Source organism: Phasianus colchicus, chromosome 18 (assembly GCF_987193195.1).
Source record: "Phasianus colchicus chromosome 18, bPhaCol1.hap1.1, whole genome shotgun sequence".
Lineage (NCBI taxonomy): Eukaryota > Metazoa > Chordata > Aves > Galliformes > Phasianidae > Phasianus > Phasianus colchicus.
This window is the reverse complement of record NC_143453.1, coordinates 3461393-3473412: the sequence shown is the minus strand read 5'-3', so window position 1 is coordinate 3473412 and position 12020 is coordinate 3461393. Positions and strand designations below refer to the sequence as shown.

At 43.0% G+C, this 12020-nt stretch overlaps 1 protein-coding gene across 2 annotated transcripts in view; it reads right to left on the bottom strand.

The window, feature by feature from the left end:
* Positions 1-9266, bottom strand: part of MORC2 (MORC family CW-type zinc finger 2) — a 37886-nt gene extending 28620 nt beyond the window's left edge. Inside the window, exons 1-4 of one of the 2 annotated variants that reach the window (XM_031592184.2) lie at positions 9111-9266; positions 3871-3924; positions 2096-2130; positions 1572-1640 (exon numbers count right to left, since the gene is read on the bottom strand). In XM_031592184.2, the coding sequence (XP_031448044.2) occupies positions 1572-1640; positions 2096-2130; positions 3871-3924; positions 9111-9178 (226 nt within the window). In that variant the 5' untranslated portion in view covers positions 9179-9266. The remainder of the gene's footprint in view (positions 1-1571; positions 1641-2095; positions 2131-3870; positions 3925-9110) is intronic. The other variant, XM_031592186.2, reaches the window with a different exon arrangement.
* Between the last annotated feature and the right edge of the window lie 2754 nt (positions 9267-12020).

Below are 12020 nucleotides of genomic sequence, written 5' to 3'. Positions count from 1 at the left end.
GATGGGTTTTAGGGCTTAGTAGGCAATGTTGGTAGCAGGTGGACAGTTAGACCAGATATCTTAGAGCTCTTTCCCAATCTTAAAAGATTTTATGATTCTGTTCTACACTGTCTGCAGTACATGTGCAAGTACTGAGAATAATAGAGCCCAACTGCAAATGGGGAACAACTCTATTTAGGTTTCTAAGTTTCCTAGGGAATCATTCAGTATAAACAAGCATGTGAAGCTCATCCAACAGTTGTCTCTATGGGAGGAAAGAGAGGCTCCGCTTGCCAAACCAGTCCCAGAAATCAGTGATGTCCTCCCAGCTCATCTGTGATAGCATCTTCCTCAAAATTCCTCCTCTCTTAAACCGCTTTTATACAATTTCCTTGCTTTCAAGCAGAGCTTGGGTAATTGCAGTCATACATACCTTTGTTGCTTTTTGTGCTGTGTATGGGGTAAGACAATTAACTCATGGTATTTAGCACATGCTCAACTGGTCCTCAGCTACTTAACTGGGTCAGTTCTTTCAGCTATCAGTTCTTTCAGCTCCTCACTTTGAGACAGTCACGTGGTCGTGGTCGTTATCTTTCCTAGCAAGCCAGTGTTATCAACCCCGAGCAAGGCCTTAGGTGTCTCCTTGTCTGCTTGAGCAAAGCCTTGAGCATAGCGACCAGGTGAAGGAGGAGTCTGGGGCACCACCACAAATCCCAGTTAAATGCTGTTCGTCACCATAGTAAGCCTTAGATACGTAGCAATTAAAGAAATGAAGATCTAAGTAAGTGATCAAGAGTTTAGACTTAACAGCATCCAGTAAAATGAAAGCACTTCTCAGCTTCCAATCTTCAAAAATACAGTTTAAGGAACAAGAAGTGGTATGAAAAGCAAGTTAAGTGACTGAAGCAAAGAAGTCTTTAAGAATACAATTAGAGATAACTTCTTAGATTAATTGTATGTAAAAACGTCGGCAAGCAGAGCTCCTCAAAGCAGGATCCTCAAGATGCAAATAAGGTAGTGTGAATTGGCAATGCTGTTTGCTGATGCTATAGCAAAGCAAGAAGAAATTACTCCTGCTAAACCCAACACTGATTTACGTTAGATCTCATGATGAGCCAGACTTCGCTACATTCTTCTCATAATCCAAGGATTTTCTATTTATCTCTATCACAGTGATGAAACAATAGCACAATGTTTACAAAGTTAAAGGTTGCAATCTTTTGTTATTACAGATGAGAAACGAATTGCTTGGCAGCCCCTGATGGAAGTAGGCCTCCGATGGAAGTAGGCTCATCACCTTTTCCTTTTCCTGGCTGTACTACTCTCCTTCTAACCCCAAAGCCATCCTTTGTGTGCTGGAAATCCAAAGGCAAAGCTCACTCATTTCTATAATGCAGCACAACAGTTTTCTTATGTTTTCTGCAAACTGAGGAGGCGAAGAGTTTGACACAGTGAGAGAGGGCCAGTGCAGAGGCAGAAACACGTATCCAAGAATGGAACTACCCCTTCAATAATGACAAGCTGTTAATTCAGCTTAAGCCATAACATGAAATCTCAGCTTGAAAACACAAATATAAATTGCTATCACTTACTTGAATCCATTCCTGCCCCATCATCCAAAAAACACAGCATGAATCCACCTCGCAGGTTTTCTTGGCGCTCTACAAAAGAGTTATTTAATACTCCCACACACAAATTCAAAAGTTTCATAAAATGGAAGATCTGCTCAAGTTAAACAGTGTTCATGAGAGAAGTAATACAATAAACACGATACAGCTATGCTCTAAAAAAGGGCACCACGTTTTTATAACAAAGTGACTAATTTCTCCTGCTCTTTAACTTGCATATAAATACATGCTACAACAGTGCACTGTAAAAGCACATTTCTTAAACACCCAGTACAAACAACTCACTTCGGTGTTATCTGACCTCAGCTGAAAACTGATCTTGCACAAGCTGCTTGTAAAGGCACTGTTTTTTGAAGACGCAAAAGCACAGGATAAGCAGAAATGGACACAAATACATTCACTCTTACAATGCACATTTGTAGCCAAAACCCAAGTTTTAACTTCTGACTTGACTGACAGCATGCAAGGAAGAAGTAGGAGTGACTTACCAGTATAAATGTCTATTCTTGTGGCATCCGCATCTCTATAAAGCAACAAAAACCTAGTCAGTATTCAAATGTCAACTGGAAATGAAGCTAAAGCCAGGCACATGCAATTATTTCAAAAGTGAACTGACTGCACACATCAAAGTGCACGAAGGCCCAGCACCCAGTACTGACAAGTTAAAATCACTCTGTTCTGCTTTTTGTCTATTTGAACCCATGCTCAAACACAAAACGTTGTAACTGCACGTAATGAAACTTAGTTATAGTATCACTGACTTTAAATAGAAGTCGTAGTAAGGAAACAAAAAAAGTGCACACTTCTAAGCTCTCTCCTCTTCCAGACCACTTACATTTTTCTATGAAAAATTTATTAACTTCCACGTAAAACTCAATGTAAATACAAGATTTGCTCCAAAAGAAATGCCTCCTATTTTATGATGTCAGCCCACAGTGTCAGAGGTGGATATTGGTGGTATTGCAGTAGAGGTTGAATCTTCCCACCAATATCCTGTTACATGTTGTTGCTGTGTGACAGATGGCAGCAGAGGGTCAGTCTGACAAAATGGCATCTGACATGGAGGTGCGTTTGAAGCAAAGGTGTGGAATTGAATTCTTCCATGAGGAAAAAACGGCACCCACTGACACTCATCAGTGCTTGCTGGATGTTTATGAAGACCAAACAATGGATGTGAGGACAGTGAGGTCGTGGGTGGTGCATTTCAGCAGTGGCAACAGGATTGTGAAGGACAAGCCATGTACCAGACAGCCGTGTAGATTTTTACGAGCACAGCATTTGCTGATCAAGAGTGCAGCAATAAATGGCCACTTCCTAAATGCCAAAGCCACTTTGCATTCTCTTTGTATCTCCAAGTAAAACTACCTTTCACAGAAGGGTAACAATTTACAGTCTATCTTCTGCCAGAGGAGGAATCAAGTTTTGAAAAGAAAAAAGTCCATCAGTCTGAAAGAGCTACATTTAATGAAATTGTAGCAAAAGCAAAGAAGTGCAACAGCTGCTGACCTGAGAGCTGAAATGCACTTAACAAACAGGCACAGAGTCCTGGCTAGCTTCCTACACACAGAAATATTTCATTTCCAGCTCCTTACATTGCTAGCAGTAAGGTGTGACAATTCACACTTGATAGGACATAATCTCAAAACATTTCCACCATGCCATATCACATTTGGTGAAGCCGAAAGGATAAGCATGCAAGGCTTGGGATGTAACTATAGGCTGCAATATGAGAAATGTGGTCTAAGATCTGCTTTTTCCAAATATCAGGTCTCTAAAGAATCACAGTTGCTCTACTTGTTCTTGCTCTGTTTTCAACATCCCAATTCTGGTTCGTTTTCATTCTATCACTATTCTGGATACTAGGAACCAAAGATTATCCAAGTATCAAATAGTCCCGATTCCACTCATATTTCATCAATTTCTTTAAGCAAAAAAGATAACTTATTTTTTTCATTAAATCCATTTCATTCAAAAAGTCTTCTAACCATTTCCCTTCTGAACTGAGTTACGCCATGATTCATTAAAATTTGTCTTGCTAGGAATAATACTGTTGTTTTTTTTTTTCCCCCCACAAGGCAGATATGCCAGTATAAGAGAACCAACATAAACATTCATACTAAGATATAATGAACTATTTTTATTTTTATTTCTCTTAAAGTCTGCTAGAAGTTAAGATTGCCTAATGTCCCCTAAAGAGTCCAGCTAACTAAATTATTTACCGAATTATTTACACCTTGGGAATTAGGCAGTGTCAGATACGCACCTGGCATTATCTACAAGTTCAGCAAGGGCACCAAACAAGAACTCATGGGTAGTTCTGCAATAAAGCACAGAATCACCAGGGTTACACTAACACTGAGAAAGAGAGATCTTTATTTAAACAAAAATCTCAAACACTCTAAACAAATCAAGTCATAGCTCTACAGTACCAACACTAGCTATGGATGAAGATTACAAACATGTTTTACTATCTGCTGGAGCAGAAAAACTGCTCAGTAGAGGATCTGATTCAGAAGACCTCCAGCTCTCTACAATCTGAAAAACACTGCATCATAAACATGAGTCTCATGGACATAATGAAGAACTACTGACTTGAAGTCCATGAACTACCCAGTAATTCATGTAAATTCTCCATTATTCACCACACTGCCAAGTCTCTTCATGACACCTAAATCCCATCTACCTGAAAAACATGGACAGAGTAATGTTTATGCATAAGGTTTGCCTTCACCATACATGTACTGATATTGTGGAACTTATTTCTGACATGAAGAAGTTTCCAGATCATGGGAGACTTCCAACAGATGCAGCCACTCACAGACCAGAATGCCGTCTCCTTCCACTGTTGTGCACCCTTACAAACTCAGCATTAAAGTCATGCAGCCAGATGTTACTAGCACAAAAAGCTATGTTTCGTTTCCAGACTCCTAACTGCGACATTTTGTATGCAGAACGTACTTGAAAGGGAGTAGTTATGTGCCTTAACCTTGACAGATGATATATGTTGAGGACATCTCAAAAGATCCCATAGAACCATTCCAATAGATTGTCTCAAACATTGGAGAACCAACTTCTTGCTATATCTTCGCAATCCAACAGTTATTTCAAAGGTAGATGATCCGTATCCACCCCAGCATTTAACTTCAGCCACAGGACAGGAGAAACAATTTCTCTTACTGAATCAGGTAATTTAACCAACCCAATAAGGTTGGTTAATTGCTTCTCTAGGATGGCTGATGAAGAGACGGAGTCTTCAGAAGATATTTTTAGCTTTGTATTTCACTTTGCATGAAACCTCTACACATACAACTTGCTGTCACTTCTACAGAGAAAGACCGAAGTCACACTTAGTTCAGATTTGCAGTTTTAGAAGAACAGATGCAAAGGCACTTCCCGCACAAAAAATATATAGCCAACTAGAATGCCAATAATTACAAAACAATCCTTCGTATTTATCTTCAGCATCGTGAACTGTAGTTCATCAACATAGCTGAGGTTAAAAACAGCAGCCTTCCAAGCTATCACTAGAAAGAGAGCAGAGTTTTCCTTCTCTGCAAACTCCCAAGGAAACCAGAGATAGAATGGAAATGGGATTCTGAAGACCACCTGACTGACCAGAAGGCCTTATCAGAAGCTCAGACCTGCTATTCTTTTCTTTAAATAGGATTTCCTGTGCACACATTTCAAGTGTTCCCATCATTTAGGAATCTATTCAACTTTATAAATCAGCATCCAACAACCCACTTTATTTAGAAATTAACCCATGTCAGAAAACAACAAAACACAACAAAGTGGGTACTTCAGAACTAGTAACTATGCTTCATCAGCAGCTTTCCCTCTACAATTTCAAGAGTATTTTAAATTAAGGAAAAGATGCAAATAGAGATTCCAAAGACAGATATTGGAACAAGATAGCTGAAAAAGTAACTGCAGTTAAGAAAGGCAAGAGAAAATAGTATTTCTTGATAGCCTGACACCATACCTAACTTGAACACCTATCAAAACCTGAATCTCTAGCAGGCATATGGACAAAGTGATATCTTGCAACAAGCAAGTGAAATCAATTTGAGCTGTTTATCACTAATAAAAAAAATTATATATACTATAAATATCTAGTATTAAGTACATTAATCACTAAGACTTTCAAAATGTCCCAGATAATCTTGTCAGTATCTAATTAAGTCACATGAAGCACTCAACCTAAAAAAAAAAACACCCCACGATATCATCTTACAATCAAACGTGTCTGCAGTACTTAACAGCTGTCATTATCCACTGGTGACAACCTTCTCCTTGCTCCATGCAAAAAAAAAAAAAAAAAAAAAAAAACCTGCAGGATTATATTGCTTGCAACATAACTTTCACCACCAGAAGCCAAGCTGTTGCCAAAGTAGTCTATCAGAGCTCACACATAACCTGGAAACACTTAAGTACTGCCTAGAACGTCATCATCAGTGGCTACACTAACCTAATTCAAAGCCAGAAATACAACCACTATTGATTCAGAGCACTAGAAATATATGTTGATTAAATGAAACATGAGAAGTCAGGGAGAAAGCATTACTAAAATCCGCAGTCTCAGTGACAACTCACTGTAAGTTGATTGACCTGGAACCACTCTCCAACTTCTACCATTTATTCAAGACAGCTCCGTGCTGGAGGCCAAACCTGACATGGATCAACTGAATGCAAGAACCTAATTACTAACAAAAGACAGAAGAGTAAGTTTGTTCCAAAGGAGGTCACATCTGGGAAAACACTTAAGCTGGAAGTCTTGCATCTGGGTCAGGAACACCTGAGAAGCTATCCTCTCACTACTGCACTGCTTCAGGCCAGAAAAGAAAATATCCACAAGAAGAAACGGGAGGGTTTGAGGTACAAAGAGATGCTTATCTATTACTTGTATTCCTCATATCCACTGGTCAGTTATGCTGAAGTCTTCCCATCTAAGTAAACTTCTTCCACTTGAGCAGAATTCAAAGGGGCATTTCTGGTTACAGAAATAAAACTCAAGTTCAGTCAAAAGTTAACTCCAATTACGCAACACTGCTCAAAGACATTCTCTGCCGCTCAGGTCTTAAACTCCTTCTGTTATGCTGTACAAACATTCAAGAAATACCAAATAACTTGGCTGGGCTGAGATGTATGTTGTTTTCATCCCAGTGAATGTTTTAGAAGCATCTTAAAACAGCAGCATCTACTTTACAAGGAAAAAATCCCAGTCGTTGTGAAGGCAGCCAGGTGGCTTTGGGAAGTCACCATAAGGGCAATGTTACGCATTTCCACGTGCTTACATACTGAAGCTTTTCTTACTGGGTCCACAAGAACTTTCACATAGCTCAACTATACAAGCTTTCGAGAAGCACTTAGGAAAGTATTAGAAGTTGCTGAAAAAGACATACACACTTTGCAACTGAAGTGATTCAGGTACACGGTGCATAGTCTGCCACCAAGCATGGCAGCACAATTGGCTCCAAGTCCTCAAGTTCAGGGACCAAATAAACTTGCTTCAAAACATACTGTTAGATGTATTACCTTTCTGAAGCAGAGACAAGAAACAACAATAAACAAACAAAAAAACCCACATGCTCTGAAGTAGTATTTCACTGAGATGGCATGGTTTTCCCCAGACAGCAAAAACAGCCTGAAAGACAAGAGTCTCCACTACCAAAAATCCTCTTCAGCTTTTCGCTCATTGATTTTGTCATTGGTGGTGGCTGTTCAGTTTTTATTATTATTACTGGGAAGAGGGAGAAGTTGCTTACTTGCTGTATGGGTTTTGGCTTTTCCATTGTTGCCCTTAGGGAAGAGTCCAGCTTATACACCGATTCCCATAACCTCAGAAGGCTCTTTCCTCACGGTGGATGAAAAGCCCTGACTTTGGCTTATTCATACACATTACCCTCCAACTCCTAGCAAGCAGCTATGCAGCATACAAGTAGATCAACAGCAAAAGCAGATCAGAAACTATAGTTTATGGAATACGGAATAACTTGGGATACTTTGGGGCAGCAACACTACCACTGGTCTTCTGAGCAGACTTTGTCTTCTTACAAACATGGCCAGAATCCATGGCAAATCCAAGCCACTGAGTGATCTCCACTATCTAACAGTGTTGCATAGTAGGAGTTAACTCGTGATTGAACTTGGGTTTCCTAATACAGAAGAACTTTTGTTTTCCACAACTGGATACGAGAGCTTCTCAAGTCCAGGAACACGACTCAGTATCGTCCATCAAGCACCAGACTTCATGTGTGACTGCAACAGGCCAAACAAGACCAAAGCCACTGGACATGGACCCAGGGTGACATTAGGCTGCTCCTGTCCTTCTTTTATGCAGAACCCATGCTTTTCTGATAGTGAGAAGAAACTGATATTCTTGGCACACGTAGTGGTGATTGTCTGAGTAGTTGCTCCTGGAGCTGTATCTTATATTACCAACACAAATGCTGTTGGATCTACTTCAAATTGAACACAGTTAGAAATCTTCAGACAGCTGCAGACCACTGATGTCCCTCCTTCTAAGCTCGTCTTCACACACTGAAAACCGGGAGCAAAAAGATACTTGATTTCTTCTTCTATTGATGGTAACATCAACTCTTCCACAGAATGGTTGGAAACAAGATGATCAAGAGACGCCAAATGTTGCTTGTGATGTTCCTCCAGGGCAGCTCAGCCAGAGCAAGCTCTGCTTCAACTCTTCCATCTGTGGCACGGCAACGCCTGATTCCCACAGGCAGGGCTGCGGCGGGTGCATAGCACCATCCCTGTTGGCACTTACCATGTTCTAGATGTGCGTGCTGAATGAACCACTCATAAAGCAGGTGAAACTCTAGCTTTCTTCGGGTGGATTCCACGGTTTAAAATAAAAAATAGGTATATATATCTATATATATCTATATATATCTATATATATATCTATATATATCTATATATAATATATATTATATATCTATATATATATCTATATATAATATATATAATATATCTATTATATATAGATATATATATATAATATCTATCTATCTATCTATATATAATATATTATATATAGATATAGATAGATAGATATATTATATATATATATATATATATAAATATATATATATAATATATATATATATATATATATGTGTGTGTGTGTGTGTGTAAAAAGGCAATTCGAAGAATCCCGTGCTTCTGCTTGAAACAAATGGCACAAAGCATCCAGGCACGGCCCAAACGAGATGGCAGGCAGGGATGGCAGGCGGGCGAGACGCGGGGCTTCCGGAGTTCCGGAGGGCTGCACACGCAGCGCTGCACACGCAGATCCGCCCCGCGCTGCTCCCTGCGCTCCCATCCGCCGCAGCCCCGCTCGGCACCCCGCACCGCCCCGCACTGCGGCGCCGCTCCTCGAGGGGGCGGCCGGATGCCGGAGGGCGCTCTGAGGCGCGAGGCCGGGCCGCAGCCCCACTTACCTGCCCGAAGCTCCGGCCCGGCCCCACCCCGCAGCCCGGTACTCACGAGTTGGTGTGCAGGTACTCGAAGGTGAGCTGCGCCCGGTTCAAGCTGCTGTAATTAGCGCAGGACATGGCGGCTGACGGCGGCCGGGCCGCGCTCCGCGTGCGCCCTCGAAGCTTTTCCCCAACCCTCCCCCCCCCCCCGCTCCCCGCACTGGTCACCGCCCGGCCCGGAACGACAGCGCCATCCGCGACGCCGCGCCCTCCGGGGCGCCCCGCCCGGCCCCGCGGCCCCGCTTTGTCCCCGCCGCGGTCGCGCCTCGCCGCCGCCCGCAGCCGCCGCTCCCCCCGCAGGGTGGGGCCGCGCCGTTGGCCGCCGGTTGGGCCGCCGCGTCACGTGACGAGGGAGCCATCGCGCGCGCTGCCGCCGCCGTTTCCGCTGGGCCGCGTGACGCGCGCGCTCGGTGTGCGCGCTCCCGCGCTGCGGGCCGTGCGGGTGGGAACCGCGCCGCGGCGGTGGGCGGCAGCCGGGCTTTGCCCACCGGGGCGCGGCGCCCATCCGGTGCTTTAATCCGTTGCGTTGCACGCCGCTGCCCGCTTTTCGTGCTCTCTCTGCTGCTGAAGGCTCCGGTAAGGAACGGCTGAACGTTTTCTTCAAGCGTGCTCGTAGGTACGTAAAATGGTTCCGCTCTAAACCGCAGGCAGAGGAGGCAGACCTGGAGGCCCGGATTGTGCGGCGGTACCTCGGCGGAAAAACGCGCCGCTGTCGTCTGGAATGGATGCTGAGAGGACGGCTGCATCGCCTGCACCGAGGAGGACAGGAATCCGGGTGATCCCAAGTGTTTGTGATGGAGCGGTGCAGAGAAACTTAGATCTGGTTGTCTGTGAAGGTGAAATCCGTAATCCAGGCTTTGTGTTTGAAGTGCTTGTCTCCTGTGCTGTCTGCAGCACAGCGAGTCCTGCAGTGCTGCTGGCAGTGCGGTGTGTACGTGTGTGGTGGCTGCCTGGTAACTGCATGTGTGTGCAGTGATTTGTTTTAGGCCTTCCGTCTCAAAGCTGCATGAAAGCATCAGGAAAAACCACTGACAACAGCGATATTTAGGTGGCCTTAAGGCTTTGACAGGAAATATCTCTCTGAGTCTTTTAAATATTGCAGCATCGTTGTACTCAGCTTTTATTTCCTCGTGTTGCAGTGAGTATCAGAAGCAGATGGGTGAAGCGGTATAAATCCCATCAGTGCAAGGACAAAAAAAAAAATCCAGATACCCCTATAGAGTGTGAACTTAACCTTGTGTGTCTTGTCATCCTTGTCACTTTGGAACTCGGGGTATCCCTTATTTCTCTAAGGGGAACTTTGTGGTGATCTCATCGCTGTACCTTCAGGAAGGAAGAGTTTTTTCCTTGCACTCAAGGGATTAACAACTTCAGCAGAACACCGTGTCAGACTGCAGCAGAGCAGTCTTGCTGCTGGCATCGCAAGGCTGCGCTGGGTGCCAGTCCTTTCCAACTGGCACCTGGAAGAAAAAAGCACAATGCAGTTCCACTTCATTTGGTCAGTCCCTGGCAGGAAAGTACTCCTTTCCATCCCACTGTTCAGTGGTGTTGACTTCCAAATCTTTTTCACTTTCAGTGACAACAGAAATTAAATTTTCATTTTTACTTTTTCCACCGCTGCTCTGGAGAAAATTTCAGACATGTTTTGGTCCTCTGCTCTTTGATTTCTCATAACAGAGTTTTAGAGGGCTATGTACTTCACTAGTCCACTGAGCTGCTGGACATCCAAGGAGGAGTGAAATTACCTTTTGCAAAACAACATTTGGATCACACAGCGTTTGGTCTAATTTGGCTATAGCATCGCTGTTCTTTGATGGGGAACATGTCTGCTGGTGGTTGGAGGATTGCTGAGCTCTTTTGGCCTGTGAGCCACTGCTGCAAACTGCTCAATTTCTTTGCTTTTGAAACTGAACTATTCCCACTGCAAATTGACATCTGTCCTCATTTAGGTGATTGTTTTAGCTTGGGAGCTGTCTCTCCAAACTAAACAGTTCTAGATCTATTATAGTAGTTTTGACTAAGAACTTTCCTTTTTTCCATCTGCTATCAGCACCATTTTCCTGATTCCCTGTCCAGCATGTGGATATCTTATACATCTTATATCAACAGGTAGAATGTATCTGGCTTTCTCTTCCACAGATTTGATAAAGTGTCATAGACAATCCCCCCTCACCTTTGAGTGGCCTTTGTTGCAGTGGAATGCAACAGCATGCTGTGATGCACGCAGCGATCCTGATGAATGACCTGTGGAATGGTAGTTTGTCACAGCAGTGCGTGTTGGGGCTTGAAGCATACAGTCCTGCTCTTCTTTAACCTGAGTTTCACACGCAGAACTGAATTTCAACACCTCAATCTGTGCAACTTTTTCACTTTGAAGTAATCCCCAAATCCCCTCATAAAACTAGTCTTTAGAATCCACGCTGGCCAAACTTTGTGTTTCTGGTTGGGGAGTGACAGTTCCTATGGAGTCATGTGTAGCGTTTGCCGAATCCTTAATCTGGTACAGTATTTTGCTAACCTTCTTTCCACTATGTCGTAGCCTGAGGTAGTTGAACAGTTCAGTTGGTGGCCTGTATTCTGAAAATGGGAGGCACAGGAATTGAACCAACAGTTAGTCCTTGTTTTCCCTAGTTTTAACAGGCTTGACTTTGAAGCTAGCATTTAATGTGTGAGTCACTATACTGGTAAGTACTATGTTTGCACCATACAAATGCAGCAAAAGTGTCTGTCTCTTGCTTACATGAGGTTTCCAGAGATTGGTGGCTTTATTTTGTGTATATGGATACAAAGAAACATAAACCTTTGTGCTGTATAAATGTGATTTCCGCTTTTGGCATAGTCCTTCTTGGTCCTGTCCCTACTGTTCACATTCGGTGTACTTCTCTCACGAAGTTCAGATGTTGTTATGGGTCCCTAGTAA